At 38.4% G+C, this 18,669-nt stretch overlaps 1 protein-coding gene across 1 annotated transcript in view; it reads right to left on the bottom strand.

Moving 5' to 3' along the window:
• Positions 1 to 18,669, bottom strand: part of Ryr2 (ryanodine receptor 2) — a 548,210-nt gene that overhangs the window by 41,684 nt on the left and 487,857 nt on the right. Inside the window, exons 81-85 of the mRNA XM_051194750.1 lie at positions 15,181 to 15,280; positions 14,125 to 14,204; positions 12,187 to 12,263; positions 11,346 to 11,419; positions 818 to 898 (exon numbers count right to left, since the gene is read on the bottom strand). Of these exons, the coding sequence (XP_051050707.1) occupies positions 818 to 898; positions 11,346 to 11,419; positions 12,187 to 12,263; positions 14,125 to 14,204; positions 15,181 to 15,280 (412 nt within the window). The remainder of the gene's footprint in view (positions 1 to 817; positions 899 to 11,345; positions 11,420 to 12,186; positions 12,264 to 14,124; positions 14,205 to 15,180; positions 15,281 to 18,669) is intronic.

The following is an 18,669-nucleotide window of genomic DNA, read 5'->3' as shown; positions in this document are numbered from 1 at the left end:
GGTTTCCATTACTGAGGACATAAAACAGAATTATTTACTCAGGAATCTTGTGTTCTAGACTATCAAATAAAATGTTTAGAAAGCAAAGACAATGTTGAAGTGTGATTCCTGCATTTTCGGACTTGCATGCTGACCAAGAGCTGAGTATGAAAACCAGGAGTAGAAACACACCAAGCAACTGTACTCCCAAGTCAATAAAACTAGTACAAAAAAGACAGCTGTCCACATTACTGTGAAAATACCTAATTATATTACTCTTATTACTATTATTATTATTACTATTATGATTTTCACATCCCTTGTTTTCGCTAAGATTGCAATACTGGGAAGAATCAAGTGAAGCTAGTATGTGGTGTACACCTGTAATCTCGCCACTTGGGAGGCAGAGGCTGAAGGAGTGCTGCAAATACAAGGTCAGGCTGGTGTGTACAGCCAGTTTAGGACCAGCCAGGGTTATACAATGAGACTTTGTCTCAAAAACTTAGAGAGAGAAAGGGAGTAAAAGTACAGGGAGTGGGGGAAGGGAATGAATAAGAGTAGAAGAGGGAGAGAAGAAGAGGGAGAGAAGGGTAAAGGAAGAGTGAGAGGAAGAAGGAAGGGACTGCAGAGGGATGGGACATGGGGTAGAGTTGTGGAAAAGCTATGCAAAGACTTTCAAAACAGCAATGTTACATATCAACTGCCATGGCACAGTGCTCAGTGCCTGCAAAATAATATTCAATCCCACCAACTGAGAAGATCAAATGCAGATTGAAGCTATGGGTTTGCTGTCACAGCACTTCCTTGCTATCATCAGCCAGGCTTGCAGATCACCCACCTGAGTTGTGTCCCTCACAAAGCAGCTGCAGGAATCGGAAGAGATCACAGGTGAACTCGTCATCCTGTAGTACCTTCTCTCCTGTAGGGAGGGTAGAGGAAGAATATGACCATGCCCAGGTGCCCTCCCTCTCGCCCCCACCTCCAACAACTTGCATATCCAGCTAGCAGATTCCTGCATCCAGAACAGAACCAAGGCCCAGCCACCAAGCTTCTATCTGAAGCTCCTAGGATCATGAGCTTGGCAGATAGATGAACTTTTTCTTTATTAGAAAAGAACAGATCAGTCTTAAAACTCTGATTTCTCTCTGTTAAAAGCAGCAGCATGGGTTGGCAACATTTTACAAAAACCCAACGGTTGAGACTTCCTTCCCCACTACCTTGTTTTGTGAATAGTAATGAACTCTATGTCTCTTATAAATGCTAGACTTGCTTTGCTCCAAAGGCATCATTACACAGCTTACAGCAAAGCCACTAGCATATCTATAAAATAGCACCAAGGGTTATTTTAATAAATAATAATTAAAAGATCTTCATGAAAACCATCAACTGCTGGAAATGGTCAACTCACTTTAATTTTTCATCAACTTTGTCAGCTAAAAAAGCTAGCACCTCAGGTGTCTCAAATAGAGATATTTCTATTGGGAAGTGTTCTCAGAGGTTGGGGATCATTTTTTCTGTGAAACCTCAAGAAAGTCTTGCAGGCTCAGCTGACAGCTGATCACTAGTATAGAAAAGTAAGAAAACAAGATGGACAGTCCTCAGGCAGAAGCCCCATTGAATTATCAAAACCACAAATACTTCATGACTAAGGATGAAGACTTGGGAAAGGGTTTGATCCCTTACCTATTTTGCAATTCACAATCACAGTTTCCTTCAAGACACAAAAACACAAGGAAAGAAACAAACATGAAACGGCATCACAGAAATGAAAGCTGATTGTTAAAGTAAAAAATGTGCAACTGGAAAAAATGTCAAAGCTATGAATGTCTTCTTAGGAATGTATATTTGGTTTAGAAAGCAAAATGACCAAAAAAAAAAAAAGTTGTTCTGCCAGTAAATGGATGTATTAAAGTTTTTAAATAAAATAATAATTTCACAGGCTGGAAATTGTTTGGGTTTAGAAAAAACACTATGCAACCAATGTTGATGTGCTTAGCTAGAAAAATGAATGATCATGGAGACAAGAGAGCTGATGGACTTACCAGTCCGTAGTCTGTGACTTTCAAAGTGTGAGGCTTCATATAATGGTAGGGGTAGGAAGCAAAACCATTTTGATAACTAATGTAAACATTAAAAAAGTATATATAGTCACTGTACTTGTTTCCCTATTCACCCCCAAGATATGATAAAATCGCCAAGTATACCAATCTAATGATGCAGCAAGTTCAAAGATTAAGAGGAACTTCCACATATGGCTGATAAGTCCATTCCTCAGTGCTTAGGTCCATGACAGGAGAACAGTTTAGGCTGATAGACAAGCTAAACTCTCCATTGATGGTTTTATGAGCCATAAAAATCAGAAGACTCTTCAAAATGATATTGAAAGCAAAAAATCATGAGTTCAATCAGACAAATTGATTCTTTCCCTGTGAGCCCAATGATATTTCTTATTTCAGAAAATGGAAAACAGCATATACATGTATTTTTTCAATGTTCCAAATACAACTATAAGCCTTGTGGAAAATATTCAGAAAAAGTAACTCTAAAGTAATGATATTGTGCTAGTCAGTCTACTTGTGTGCCTAATGTGAAATAACTATAACCAAATTCATTATTGTTGGCACAGTTGTATTTTCTTCACAATATGCTTAAGCACATACAAGAAACTTTACTTATTTAAGAATACTGCACACAGCAGATGAATAGGGGAGAGGGCAGAAGGATGGAAGGGGATGGGCCAAGCCTCTCCTTACTATCAGTCACGTCAGGTATATACTAGCATGCTTCTACCTCATGAACTCACTGCTATTCAATTAAAATGCTGCCATCGCCCATGCTGCCAGGATGTGGTCTAGTAACAGAGACAGAGATGGCTTTATGTCTGCAGATGGTGCACGATCAGCAAGTCTGTTTTGTGATATATTTAAAGGAAATCCTTTTGTCAGAAACAAATTAAGATTAATAGCAAATGATGAAATGGAGGAGTGAGATGGAGTTGAAAGTGTTTTAACAGTATTGGGATATTCATAATGGTTGTTTGGGGGCTAATATGAATATGATGAAGCATAGCCTCACTTTATGAGCAGCTTAAGATGTTCAATACTAGCATACAGAGGAGAGTAATTAGATGCTGTGGCTTCTGAGGTGCTTGTTCTTTGCATCTTGGTTTTTTCCACCTATAAAATGGAGTTACCATGTACCCTGCCAGTGGCTCTTCATCATCTGCAGTGTGTTTATAAATTGGATTATGAGGAGCAATGATGAGAACACAGTGAAGACCGGAGCAGTGTGCCTGTCTGAGAGATGTTATTTGTTTATGCTTAATTGTATTTATACTTTATGGAAGTCACCATCATGGTAAATAGTCACTGCATTTTAAATTTTCATTGTGAAGAAATTAGATAAATCTCCTTTATTTAAACTAAGAATGAAACAGTGATTCCACTTTTATGTGACCTAATAAAGTTAACACATTGTTATTCTTATAGTTGGTTTATCCAGCTTATACAACAAATGATTATATGTTTATGTTAAATAACATTTGTACTAGGGGTTGAGGGGTGTGGGCATGTATGTGGTGTGTGTGTGTGTGTGTGTGTGTGTGTGTGTGAGTGTGTGTAGAATTAAGGCTTATTCAGAACGACCATGAACACAGATTGAAGTTCTTAGCCTCTTCCCCAGTTAAAGCTTGTTTTAGCTGCTACTAGTATTAATGTATATTTAATTGACAGCATCTATTAATGGGTCCATAAACTTTAGTAATATATCTAAAAGTTCTATTTAGTTTGCATATAAATAATAATTGAAAAAGGATAGATCCCAAAAACTAGTGTTCCCATTGTTGCAGGGTCCTGTAATATTAATATCTCTAATAATGAACATCATAACAGTGTCCATATCAAAAGACTTCCCCCAGCAATCTTCATTTAAATGAATCTCAAAAATACCCATGACAATGGAGAAAATTAAATTAAAAATTATTTCAGAAGACTTAAATATTTATTTTGTGTGATGTCAAAGCTGAAAAATTAATACTCAAGATACTGTTAAGTAGTAAAAACTTTGGTATTTAATTGCATGGGTTTAGTTCTAATATCACTTTTTAAGCAGCTTAATCATAACTTCTAGAGTTATCTTACAATTCAACTAGCAAAGAATTACTTCTTTAAAAATAAACTCACAGTTCACATTGAGTGACTATGAGTTTGTGCTAGAAACATGATTTCATCAGAAACTTATAATAATATAACTTAGGTAGGTATAATCTTTTTTGTAATCCAACCAACAACTTGGAATGTAGGGAACTTGACTAAGATCATATAGTCATTTGTAGGTAAAAGATCTGAGTCCAATGGCTGTCAATAAGCATCCAATGTTTCCTCTAAGCCAGGTACCTTTTTGGATGAACTATGTCCTCAAGCTGAATAACCCCACAGTCTGATAGAGGAGGCAGGCAGCAAACAGCACCTTCTCCAGATTCCATGGTCTTTCTGAACACAGTGTGCCATCGCATCTACACCTTGTAAAGCTAGTATCAGTAACTACTGAAAGCTTGGACTAAAAATCACCATGCATCTTTACATTATAAACTTACATTTTAGAACCCAAAGAAACCATTTACAGCTTTGGAGAAGTGTGATGATTAGCATTAACTGTCTATCTGACAGAATCTGGAATCTGGAATCACCTAGAAGATAGACCTCTGGCCAGTCTGGTGGGGGATTATCTTGATTACATTAAATGATGTCTGTGTACAGGACTGTTTTCTGAGTGAGAGGCCCTGGGGCTGTATATCATAGAAAGAATAGCTGAGCATAACATCCATTGTGTTTTGTTTCTTGACCATGGCCCCAATGTAACTACCTGTTCAAGCTCCTGGTGTCTTGACTTCCCAGCATGAAGGACTATTCCCTTGAACTGTGAACCCAACCTGAATCCATTCTTCCCTAAGTTGCCCCTACCAGGATGTTTGATCACAGAAACAGGAAAGGGAACTAATACAAGCATCTCTCACCTTGAATTCCCCACTTTGCTATAGAGAACAAACTCCCACCTTCTCATTTTGTATTTGAACAATTAAACAAGCTTAGATACATAAAGGTGCTTTGAAATTTGCAAAGCACAATAGGAATGTGTTGTTTGGTTTATGTCAACTTGACACATCTAGAATTATTTTGGAAGGCAGAGCCACAGCTGAAAAACATTGCCCGTATGACTGGTCTATGGTAAGCCTGTGGTATATTTTTTTTGACCAATTACTGATGAGGATGGGCCCAGCGAACTGTAGGAAGTACTACCTATGAGCAGGTAGTGCTGGGTGGTATGAGAAAGCAAGCTGAACAAGTAGTTGGGGGAATGATCCACTAGGCAGCATTCCTCCATGACATATCATTCTGTTCTACTTCTAGGCTCCTGTCTTCAGTTCCTGCCCTGTTTCCTCAGTGAAAGTGTGTGGCATGAGAATTGTAAACTTATATAAACTCCTTCCTCCCCAACTTGGTTTAGTCATGGTGTTTAATCACAGCAGTAGAAACCCAAGTCAAGGAGCAAATGTAAAACTTTGAAACAACAAAGTCATAGGTCAAAGGTCTTAGACTTTTAAAACAGTGTATTTAAGTTGGCTGTATCTATAACAATCCATAAATTTCACAGAACACATTCATTAAATGTTTCTTAGCGAGAAACTTTGTGTACAAGATGTTCCTATTTCAGAAGCTAAGACAATAAAAAATGACAGCAGACTGAACATTTTGTTACTCAAGTGGATTAAAATGGCTGCTGGCAATTTCCAAACTTTGGGAAATTGCTTCTCTTACAGCCAGAGCTTGGTAGCTCAATGGTCACTACTTTTCTCCCTGAAACTCCTGCTGTCCTTCATTGTCTTTGTTCATCAGCATTCTAGCTGATGTCCCTCCCTTCAGACAGTGATCAGCTTCATCCACAATGTTGTCTCAAAGTCCAAAAACACCAATCCACTGATATGTTATTCATATAAACAGTTGTATTCCTTTAATAATGAAAAGTCTACTTTGAAGATGTCCCTGTGGTCTGTCATTAGATATACCTCAGGGCTCTCTGACAGCCATGAAGGAATAAATGGTGGTCACTGTCTTTGGAGGGCCTGTGGTCTGCTTATTACAATAGTCTTCCTGAGGAATCTGTGTACCTTAATGTCAGGGCAACCCTCTAGACACATTGTCCTACCAGGGATGTCAGGACCTTCATCCCAGTTGGGTTACCTAACACCACATACAACAGTCACTTATCTAGGGATATGCTATGGTGCCAGAAAGAAACAGAAATTTCTTGGCAGGATAGAGATGATCTACCAAGGTTTCCCTTTGTAAACTGAAGTTCCCAGAAAAAGGCAGACATACATGTTCAACATTCCATGAGGTTAAATGACAGATGTGACCAGAACTTCTGTGATTTGTGGAGAGGTGAAATGTTTCACATCCAGAACCAACTACTTGGAACTATTCCAGCCCCATAAATAGCTAGTTAAGGGAACTTAATGTCCCTAAGATTTTTAGTTAAATCCTTTGTAATGTACAAACAGAACCCTGGCATCCAACCAAAATGGCACCAGATAACAACTGAGGCCTACAGCAGAGAGCCCCGCCCTTTTATAAACCACATACTTGTTGTTTCCATCAATGTATTGAAAATATTTTTATTTAAAACTTTACTTGTTCTGTTATTATGAAAACAAACAAACAAAACCAAAAAACACTTCTTGAAACTCTTACCATACTGAGATATAGTCTCACATACTTGACTCCAGAATAAACTCTTCCCTGTTCTTTTTGAGGTATGACTTTGCTTTATTTACATTGACATCTTTAACTCTCTTTCTACTCTCTACACTAACTGTGTTAATTCTTCAATCTGACCAGGTTATTAACAATCCTCACTTTTATTCTAACCATTAAGCTTTTGTGTGCTGCCCCTTCTACAGGGAGTTCCTGGCTTTCTTCTCCATAAATGCTTCCACTTATGGTCAGATTTCAACCCTCTTATGACAAGTCATGACCCCAGCTGGAGGGATTTCCCATAGGTTCACTCATATCAGGAGACTGTTCTGAGTTGTATGCTTGTAAATCTGTATATAACATGGGATTCTCAAAATCACCTCCTCAAGTGCCTAGGACATCAGCCAGCACATCTCAGACATTCAGAGTCCATTGAGTGCCTCAAAGGTTCAAAAGGAAACTCATTTGGCTCCATGAACCAATATCAAAGTCATTCTGAAAAGCAAGGGACAGAATAAAATATATAGGACATCAATACTCACTTTTGAATGGAATTTGAAAACCTTGGAAGAAAGAAAGCTAGTGCATGATGAAGCAATAAAAAGTTTAATAAAAATTAAGGTAGCCAATTCTTCAAGACTAATAAAATCCTTTCTGTTTAATTAATTAAAAGGTAATATTTGTTGCTTCATTCTCATATGAATTTATCAATCTCAATAAATATTAAAAAATCAGGGTAAAGTATTTTTAAATAGAGCTGAGATTATGGGAAAGGGGTGTTTGCAGTTTAGTGTTCAGAAGGGAATTTACTTTTAATCAAACAAATTGAAGCAAATCAAAATTATACCTTGCCTACCTATGACGTGCACACACTGATCAAAACAAAATACAATTTCATCTGCTGTTTTTCAGAAGAGTTTCTAAAGAAGAAAAATTATACTTTTAAGCTCCCAATAATTTGATAATGAGGTTAAATGCTTCTGAGACAGAACAGGCTAAAGATCCAAGGATGAGATGAAAATATTCATATAGGCATTGTGTATTTACATATTTGTTTGCTTGTTTGTTATTCCTGAGGTAGGGTCTCACTACATAGTCTTAGCTGTCCTGGAACTCAGGATGCATAGCAGGGTGGCCTTATATATAAAATATACAGAGAGGAAGAAAGGGCAATACTGAATACACCATGCAGCCACCAAACACAGTTGCTAAATGTTTGCTTGTTGTTTTCTTTTTGTGTCTTTCTATTTGTTTGTTTGTTTGCTTGCTTGCTTGTTTTGAATTGGGAGATAGAGGTATTTGTCAAAATGGAAGACATTAAGTAGAGCGCAAAAATGCAGAGGAGACAAGGGACAAACTGACATGATAAGAATTGTAGTCAGAAAACAAGAAAGCATATCATTTGTCTAAAATCTTTATATACAAACCTGAAACTAACCCCTGATTCCTAATGGAACTCTCCTGATCAGATTAGGAATAGCATCAATAGCAGTACAAATTTCAATAAAATAAAATAAAATAAATAAAAGAAAGACAAGAAAAGAAAGATTCTGCAGCTTCAACAAGAAGTCCAAAAATTGGCTTAGCTCATAGAATTCACAAACTCACTGGATGAAGCAGCATCCCCACATATCTACCTTGGCCTTGCAGCACAGCTGTGTGTTATCCACCAAGTCTGGTCAACTTCCTGACTCATCTATCCTCTTACCCATAACATCCAGCTCAAAATTTCCCTTACTGGAGGAGCTGTGATTTACCAGAACCTTCACTCTTGTGAATTCGTGAATTCATTGACTGTGGTCATATCATGACCACCAAGAGCAGGGGTCATTGCATTAAAATAGTGTGTCAGATGGTCTACTCATCATTTCCACAGTGCCGAGCCTGTGTGGTATTAACCTTAAATGAAGGGTGAAGTATTTTCAGAAGGATGGCCAAATTTCCTTTTCCAAAGAGGTGTGAGCTTTTCACTTTTATAGAATATTAAATAAAACTAATGCCCTGAGTACAGGAATGACAGACACACACCTAAAGTGAGGCAATATAAGAGTTCTTAAAGTAGAGCTGGAGAGGTGGTACTACTTTCAGAGATCAGGGATCAGTTGAGCGTTCCAATATGTCTCTTGGTTCAAAAAGCCTTCTTGACATACTAAGTTCCACTAAAATAAATAAATAAATAACTCACCCCTCTTTCTTCCCTTGTCCCCACATTGCCCTTCGGAGGCTGCAAACACTGTCTCTTTGAAGAGTAAAACGATAACACTATTTTGAGTTGATTTTTGAATTTAGTTCCAATGATGAAAATCAACTTTTATGCCAAAGGACTTTTTAAATCTCTGATATTTTCAAAGGGATAGAAAATGACCCTGTGGACCTCCTGTTGGAAGACCAGTGGCAGAGTACATTTGGCTGGTCATAGGTCACAACTCCTACTGTGTCACAGATTGCCATGCACATGATACAGTCATAAAGCCACAGTATATCCATGATGGACACACACAAGGGAATGGAGGAATGGATGGGCACACACATTCTGGGGGCTTCTTCCTTCACACAACAGTTGCAAACACGGGACCCTTGAGGACCATTGTGTAAATGAAAGAAACACAAGAGAACAAATTAAAACAATGTTATTTAAATCCTCTGGCCCCTTCATATCTTGTATGTGAATAATAGTTAAACTTCACAGAAATATGACAAAAAGAAAGGAAGACAGCTGGGTTTGTAAATGTCTAAACAAAGAAATAGGATACAGGACAGACACTGAATAATCTACTTATCAAAACAGACAATAAAAAGCAAAAAATGGACAAAACATTCACTACTGAGTATGTATACATAGTAGTCTAGACAAAAAGCAAATAAACAAATAGCCATCTGGTTTTCATAGTTACCATGCTCATGAGTGATGACTGAGGAAAGGAAGGTGATACATGACAGTAGTTGAAAGAAAAGGAAATGGAAAAGAGAAAGAAGTTGAAAGTAAAGATTTCATTTACTATTTAAAAAAAAATAGAATAGTGATTTATTAATCCAGGTAATTTGTGTGATAGAAAAAATAATTACAAAACTGCCACTGTCTGTTCTATATGTGTATGGCATGTGTGTGTATGTGTGTGTGTGTGTGTGTGTGTGTGTGTGTTTGCACATGTGCATGGGTAAAAATGTATGTGGAGGCCTAAGGTTGCTGTTGAAAATCCTACCTCCCAATTTATTCACTTAAGCAAGGTCTCTCCATCAAACCAATGATCACCTATATGGATTGTCTTGCTAACCCTCTTGCTCTAGGGAACCTGTATCTCTCTCTTTGGAGGACAGAATTACAGGTGTGCCACCATGCTCAGCCAGCATTTATGTGGGTTCTGGGGATCAAACTCTGGTCCTTACACTTGTGAGGTAAGTACTTTAACCAATGAGCCATCTTCCCAGCCCCTGAAATAGACATAAACAGAGATTGAAGAACTGGATTTCGCTCAGGGGCTGAAACACTCTGTAAGTATAAGGGCAACTAAATTAACTTCAAATTCTAACCTGGAGAGAGGGACTTTGAGCAGAAGGTTCATTTGCTTTCTTGTATCATACAACTAAAACCACCTAGGATTCTGAGAGGCTAGACACAGGCAGGAAAGTACTCCTGGGTTTCTAATATCCCTCATTCCTGTCATGGGACCCTGGGACAAGAAAACACTGGAAAGTTTAGAATGGTGCTGGTGCTCCATAAAAAAGATTAGTTCATTCAACAATATTCAGAATGGCCAGGAAAAGCTACAAATGGCAAATGGCATGACATTTATTGTTTGAAATAAAATTAATGAAAGAAAGGATGCAATGTTCCCAAACTAATATTCTGCCTGCTACTGTGTCAAGTCTAAGTCAGACCAAGCAAGCAGAAGCAAGAAAAACAGGCAGGGCCACACAGACACTAAAATGGTTTTAAAAGCAGACATAAAAGGATATAAAGAAATTGACACAAAAAATTTGAAGATGATTTTCCATAATAAATATTCCTAAAATGAATGAGGTACCTACCACTGAGACACCTGTTTTCAGGGCATTTTTACATGGCAACCTTGCTATTGATAGAAACATTCTTAGATGGCATGAACTCTGGAAAATGTCTAAATAAAGCACCCACAATTATATATATAACACTTCTGATCCTTTTGTTAATCAAGTAAGATCTAGATTTGAAAAGATGAGAGAAGGGTAAATGTAAAAAAGGGGAGAGGGGATAGGAAGAGGGACAGATTGAAGATGAATGGATAACTGTCCTAAGGAGGATGATGATGATCTTGCAGCTTGCTAACAAAGCCAAAGAAAGTGAAACATTATCTCTTCTTGCATGTACTTTGGTTTTGCTAATTCTCCATCTAGAGTCTTAGTCTTATATCTCTTTGTAACTACCCAACTAGGAGAAAGGGCAATTACAGTAGAGTCAGGATTAATGGGGAATATAGGTTTCAGAGGTGGCCTGTGTGAACTTCCAAATGACCTCTTAAACATGTTGTCTATTTAAAAACAGCTCTGGATCTCCCTCCGTGAAAATGTAGTTGCAAATGAACATATCTCAGGAAGAGCAAAGACAAGGGCCCTTTCCATTGAAGTGATCAATACCTGATCCTTCCTCAGTCACCATCCCAAGTCCTTCAGCTTTGTTTTGCCTCTCAAAGGCATTCAGGTCGAGGACACTATAATAAAAAGGAAAAAGACACTTACAGGACAAACAGGTCATTTTCTTTGTTCAGGGAGGCAAATGCCTACTCACCAAAATGCCTTCAAATGTGCATTACATGGAAGCATATGCTGCAAACAGTTCCCAATCTACTGCTTTCCATTCTCATTTTCCTAGAGGCATATCAGCCAGCCTCTCCCCCAGGGCCCACAATGAATGATCTATGTAAAAGTCAAGTACAAGGCTCATAAATTTCAGCTCAGCGAGAACATTACCATTAACAAATGTGCAGAAATACAATGGTTGTGTTTCTGCAATTGGCACTGCTTGCATTTAATTTGCATGGGGATTGTCAATCAAATGTTCTCTAAACGATTCTAAATGATGTAAAAAATGGAAAATTACTATTGCAGTGAGATTACTAGAGATCATTATGAAAACAAAATGAGAAATAGCCCCCATTTAAATGGCTTTCAAATTTCCCAAATAATAGTCAGTAGAATTTTCTGTTTTACCTTGTCTTAAAACTGTAAGGCTTATTTTTCAAGTATGGAAAATGTACTTCATTCTTAAAGGTTCCTATTTAAGCCCACAGACTCTGAAAACACCTACTAACGTGTTACGACATTACTAACACTCTACAAACAGGACAGGCAACAAGACACCACCTGCCAACTCTCTCAAAGTGAACGACTCTTGTTTGTCTAATAACTGTGTGCAATAACAAACAAACACTTTGAATCACAGCCCCTGGGTAAAGCAGGACCAACCACACATCCTCACCTGCAGGACTGCATGAGGCCCGCCAGGCTCTGGAAAAAGCCTACATCTTTCTTCTCCTTCAGGTAATCCAGCATCTTCTACAGAAACAGAAAGCACATGGTTGCTGAGCACAAATGTGCTGTTAGCTTTTCAAGTAAAGGAACATGCAGAGACACAGAAGTGGTTGACGCCTTGAAAATATGTGACTTGTGGACATTCAGCCTCCAGTGAGACATCTCTGTCACCCCATCAAGGAACATCACAAAATAAAGGGCAGAATGAATGCAAGGACTGGTGAGGTACTGTAGAACACCATCTTCTGCCTATGATGGTCTTGCACTCTGGCTCTCAGCTGCTGTGGTTACTTGCATAAGCCCCGCACAAAACTGGAACAGTTAACATTCCATCATGGAGAGGACTAGGAATATATCCTTCTGTAAGGATCTTGGGTAGTTAATGGTAGCTGCAGGAGGGAAAAGTCTTCTCTTCAGTGGTGCAGCCACTAGCAAGTTTCCTGTGCTCCTGTGAGTAATTAAGCCTTAATTAAATTCACTGGGCCATCAAAAGAGAAAGATAAGAAAGCAGAAGTGGAACTAGCTGGGAAAAGGAAGGGGGATAGTGAGAATGGGTGGGGGACAAGAGAAGGTAATGCATTTTAAATATGATCAAATATAGTATATGTGTGTATGCAAATGTCATAATGAAACCCACTATTATATATAAATATTATCTGCTCATAACATTTGTATAAATAACCAATTTAGACTTTCTATTCTCAAAGGTCTAAAAGAAGTCCAAACACACAAATATCACTATCTCCATCTTTTACTTAACATAATGATATGCATTGTAAGTAAGACTTATGCACACTGGCAGGAGTGGCTGTAACCGAACAAGAGCAACCATGAGCAGCATATGTTGGGAGAACGACACTGACAATTCATTCCTGCCACTCGCTGCTTAAATATGTAGAGGTTCAGATTTCTAGCACACATAAACCTGAACGTTCATGTGGACATTGTGCACAGGTTTGCAGGTTCTGTAAGCATTACCAGCAATGGAGAGCTGAGGAACCTCGTGATGATGGGGTAGAGCCTCACCCTTTACCATCTTAGCTGCAGAATCTGAAGTAGAGCAGAAACTAATGACCCATTCAGCAATTCTTTTACTTTCTCAGAGGGATGTTTAGATTCTATAATCAACATTTTGCTTAATCATGAATTCAAAACATCCTAAAGCAATGGTTAGGTCTGTCTCATCAGTTACTTGTTACACAGTATCACAAAAATAGCTATCCCTAATAAGGATATTGTGTTTGAGGGGTTTCAAATAAAAAGCATATCTCTCCCTCTATACATGGTGGTTTCATTTTGAATTTTCAACTTTATGATGCTGCAACAGGAATACACATTTCATAGAATGCATAGCTTGAATTTGAGATATTTTATTCTTTTCCTAGCTTGGCTATGTACAGTGTGATACTCTCACACAATGCTAGGGGGCACTAGAGAACTATGCTTCTGCATTCAAGGGACTGGGACCAGAGGGTAAAAACCTCAACCTCTAACTACATACTGTGTTGTGGAGCTATGCCACCTCATAGGACTGGGGTAGTGAATAATGCCATTTCAACACATGGTTTCATCCTGTGATGACTTTATCAAACTAAATCCCACTTCTAGTTGGGAAGCAACTGTATGTATGAGATGACAAGCATACTACTCAAGAGTAGCAGGGAGGTGTTGCTTTGCTATTGAAAATTCAATGGGACTGTGTGGAGGAAAGGGGAGAGAGGACAAGAGTGGCCAATGAGAAGACAAACCCTGTTATAGAACATGAGATATTTGATTTAAAATGTCAGTATGAAACTTAGCACGTCACACAAGGGATATGTGCTAATGAAGCTTTTAAGGCAAATAGGAAGTTGTATCATGTGGCTTACTTGATGATGTTAGTTACCTGCTGTACTGTGGAGTTCCCACCATTTAAAATAGCAATGCCCAATTTCAACGTGGCGGCCACCATTGGTCCGGTTTCACCTTAAAAATATGGAAAAAATAGAATTCCTGTCATTTCTCCCATGATGCTACCTTATGTTACCTCAGAAAACAAACAAAAAATATGTTTTTAAAGTCCTTATTTGTCCCATATAAGTCTTTTTTTATGGAAAGAGGGATAACCAATGTATGTGCCAGAAAGCATGAAGGCAATAAAACCACACCAACCTTCTGACGCTAACATTTTTATTATATTCCATGTAATGTATTCAAGAATGGAAACTACATGGAGATACAGGAAACAGTAGGAAGAAAACTTGACTCTGAAATACTGAGACTTGAAGTAGTAAGGTTCAAAGCTTATCATATATATGCAATATTAATATTGCACTTAATATTCTACACTTTAAGTCCATCCATGGATGTGAGTTATGAAAGAATATGAAACTATTTGTTTTTCTAGTTTTAACTCATTAGATAAGTGCATAAAAATATACCTATGTACCTGATAGTGAAAATGTAAAAGTGTGAAGCACCACAGTTCTGTTCCAAGTAGGTATTCTAACATATAGAAGTTCATTGAGTTGTATGTTGTGTCTGGTTAATTTTATTATATGATTTAATTTTTGTAACTTTTAAATAACATTTAGAAATTTAAAAACTGCTTTCATAAAGATGTTATTAAAGTGGGAAAATAATCTTGAAATGACTAGTTAATGAGGTGGACAATCTTTTCTTAATTTTAAAATTCATTAAAAAATGTCTAAAACTTTCTATTAAGATTCTGCAAAGTATGGCCTAAGGACCAATGATAGCCTCTATCTGCACTGTAAATAAAGTTTTATTAGAACATAGACTTTGTGTACAGTATCTAGAGAATGGAGCCCTGCCTCTGGTGGGGGTGGGCTGGAATGAATCTACTCTTCCTGGCTTTGAGTGTCACTCCTTGTGAAAAATGAATAAACCTCATCTTTGCTGATGCTGAATGATGCCCATGGGGGACAGAAACAAACCTTACCTTTGCTGGCACTAATGGTCTGAAGCACCATCTCTGCTGCCCCACGGTCATGCAGTCTGGCTTGCTGGTAGAGAAGTTTCTGCTTCTCCATTTCTTTTTCCTGAACACAAATCCCAACCATTTATGTAGTGGCTAGCAGATATCACAACAGCTTTCTACACCACATTTCTAGTTATCTCTTCATGTATGGGCTCTATGACAACATTATGGACCATTTCAACACCAACAATGTTATCAAACAGATAAGCACATATTCATCTCATGGTTTTGTTTTGTTTGTTTGTTTTTTCCCTTGATATTTTTTCCGATATACTTTTAGTATTGATTTATCAGGATGCATTTTTTTCTCAATTTTAATTGGTTGATTAGTCCAAAGCCTGTTTCACGCTTCATCTTTGAAACTTGCACGTTCCGATTGATACATCTGTGCATAGAGTTGGTCATGTATTTTTGGTAATCTCCTAGGTCATGGCCATAACTTGATACTGCTCAGCAAATGGCTCGAGTTGCAAGTTACCAGTGAATCACAGAAAAACAAAAACAAAAAAGAACATTAACTTAGACATCTTGGAGTTTAAGCAAAATTGAAAGCTGATATGGATAAAAAAGATAGGCTTCAACTGAGTCGTGGATTTATGATACAGATCACCCCATTGCCCCCCCAAAGAATAAGAGAAGCAATGTGCCTTTATATTTTTTTATTCTCAGGAGGTAACAAAAGAGACTGCATGGTGCCGCTAGAGCAATGGCTGGTGTTTGTTCTTTTCCACTTAAGCTACTGCTGCGAACATAAAGGAGGAAATCAAAAGGAAAATATAAAGGCACAGCAGGTTCAAGGCTGGTATGATCATTCACTTGAGCAATCCAGTTCGCTGGAGAATTGAGACGGAACTAAGCAGTATAAGTTGCAGACTACAAGTTGCATAGAGCCCTGTGACAGCGCGTCCATCAAATGGCGGCGTGGTAGAGAAGCTTAGTCAATGGGACATGAAACACTCAATTAGTATCATGTCCTTTAACACAACGGCCAAACATATGTGACCTAGGGCAGTAGGCACCGCAGCAGTAGCCAGGATGACAACTGTGCTGCCGTCGACTTTCCATCCAAAGTACGGAAAATAGACATTGAAAGATGGAAGAGGTTTAAAAAATGAAGGCTTGCTCATTACAGAGTATGAGAAATAAAGTGAACTAAAAGGAGGGGGGAAGGGGAGAAATGGGCTCAAACAAATGAAAGAAAGAAAAAGAAAAGAAACCTTCAAACCAAAAGCAACCAACACAGACATTTATGCTGTTACCAGAGAGTTCTCGCCGAGGCTGGCAAATTTGTTTCTTAAATCTTTGATAATATCGTGCTGCAAAAACAAAATTGATCAGGTGTTTTTGTTGGTTTTTTTCCATACTTTAGTTAAGAGCTCCTGTGATATTTTTTTTTCTTAAATTATGTGATAGGCCTAAATGGAAGCAGAGAAAGAAAAATAAAAGAGGCTGCTGTGCTTCATCTGTAGCCATGCTAACGCCTAAAAGGGTTGCCTTCATGTTTAAACCTCTTCCTGAGAAATCAAAAACAGAACGGAAACAAAACCACACAGACACAAACAAAACCATACTGTCATTACAACACAGGTTTGAGAAAACAGAAAAAAAAAAAAAGAAAAAAGAAAAAAGAAATCGGACCCTTTCGTCTGCACTTCATCTGTGGTTTAAAATTTGTGATCAACATTTTATTCTTCCTTTTGGCTCCAACAATCTTTTACTTGCCATCTGTCACCAGAGCTGAAAAGGGAACCTGAATTTAATGAAGCCTAACCCACTCCATCTCCAAAGAGACTCTCCAGAAGACAATAACAAGAAACCATCACCATGAGGAACTGTCTCCCTACCATTTTCACTAACCAAGAAGGCCAGGAAGTTGGGGGAAAAAACACCATCCTCCCAAAAGCACAAAGACAATCCCCAAGAAAAGGAAAGATGAAGGTGTGACAAGTTCAGATGAAAACAAAAGCAACCAGCTGCTGTTGGTGCTCCCAAAGTGGGAAGACTGACTCAGAGACCTGCTCAGACACCTGGCACAGGTATCTGGCTCCTGCTGTCACCTTCATCACTGAAACCACCCTGGATACTCAAGCCCAGGGTAATCGCGGTAATCATTCTCTCTTGAAAACACAACCCCTAGACAAAGATCATTCTCGTTTTTTATATCTGACAACTGAATTTTAATAATAACAAATCTTTCTGGGAGAAAAAACTGAGTACTGAAAGGAACTATGCGACTGAGAAATACTGATGAGGAAGCAAAACAAAAACAAAGACACAAACAAAGCCAACCAACAGCAACAACAAAACAAAAGCAAGCCTGCCTCACAAAGAAAGGTTGCATATTTTCTCTGGGTCCCACTGGGCTCTCTCTTCTCTGGGCTCTCTCTTCACATCCATGTAGAACTGGCTTTGGCTGGTACATTGTCCTTGAGAACTGCTTTCAGGGTATCATTTCAATTTTTCATTGAGATATTTTATCATGCCATAAAAATAAACAAAATCTAGAAAACTAAGATAGGAAGGTATTAACTACATGGAAAGAAATTGTGTTTTTCTTCCAAGCTGATTACATATGAGCTTTCCTAGGCAAACTGCAAATTTGAAAAATGTTTTTTACTTTTCATTTATCCTTCCTGCCTGCCTCCCTCCCCCCTTCTCCTCCTTTCTTTCTGTTAGTATTCTGATACAGAACACAGTCTGGCCTGGAACTCGAGATCCTCCTTCCTCCAATTATGAAGGATGTGGATTCCAGGTATGCTCAATCATGTCCAGCATTTGAGGTAGGCTCCTTAAAAGGGGGGGGGGATCTAGGGACGTAGAATCTTAGGTTCCCTACCCCTTGGAGATTCCATTTACTTCCCTAAGGATCTTACAGAAACACCACTGCAGTTTCATCTTTAGTTATTCCCAGGTCACAAAGGATGGGAGAACAAAAACAGCACCAGGGCCTGACTACTCATTGAGGCAAAACATTCTCATTGCCCAAAGCTAGCCCAAATCATCAGCTTTCTGCTATTGTAACCAAACGGGTGCCTTTTCAAGATCCAATAGGGTTATGAACCAGACCACTGATCCAACTGTATGACTTGATGGAAATACAGGAGGATATCAGGGACATTTCCTTCTTGTGTAACTCCAGCTCATGACAAAACAACTCATCTTTAAGAGACCCTGGAGCCCTCAAGTGTCCCTTCTGGGGTGGGGGAAAAAAAAACTTCTGAAGAGGAAATAAAGGTACAGATACACACAGTTCTTCAATGATTTTCCTTAGTTGAGAACTGAAATAATAGCGAACTTCAACTGTTCCTTGATTCTTGAAGGAGAAAGCAGCACATTCCCAAAAATGGAGACGAGAGGGTATTTTAACCTGAAGATAACAAAGAAAACCAGACTGCTTAAAATGAGTTTTCTCAGTGGCCTTGATATGGGGCAGCAGAGGCTGCAGCTGAC

Source organism: Phodopus roborovskii, unplaced genomic scaffold (genome assembly GCF_943737965.1).
Source record: "Phodopus roborovskii unplaced genomic scaffold, PHOROB, whole genome shotgun sequence".
Lineage (NCBI taxonomy): Eukaryota > Metazoa > Chordata > Mammalia > Rodentia > Cricetidae > Phodopus > Phodopus roborovskii.
This window is presented reverse-complemented; position numbering and strand designations above follow the sequence as displayed.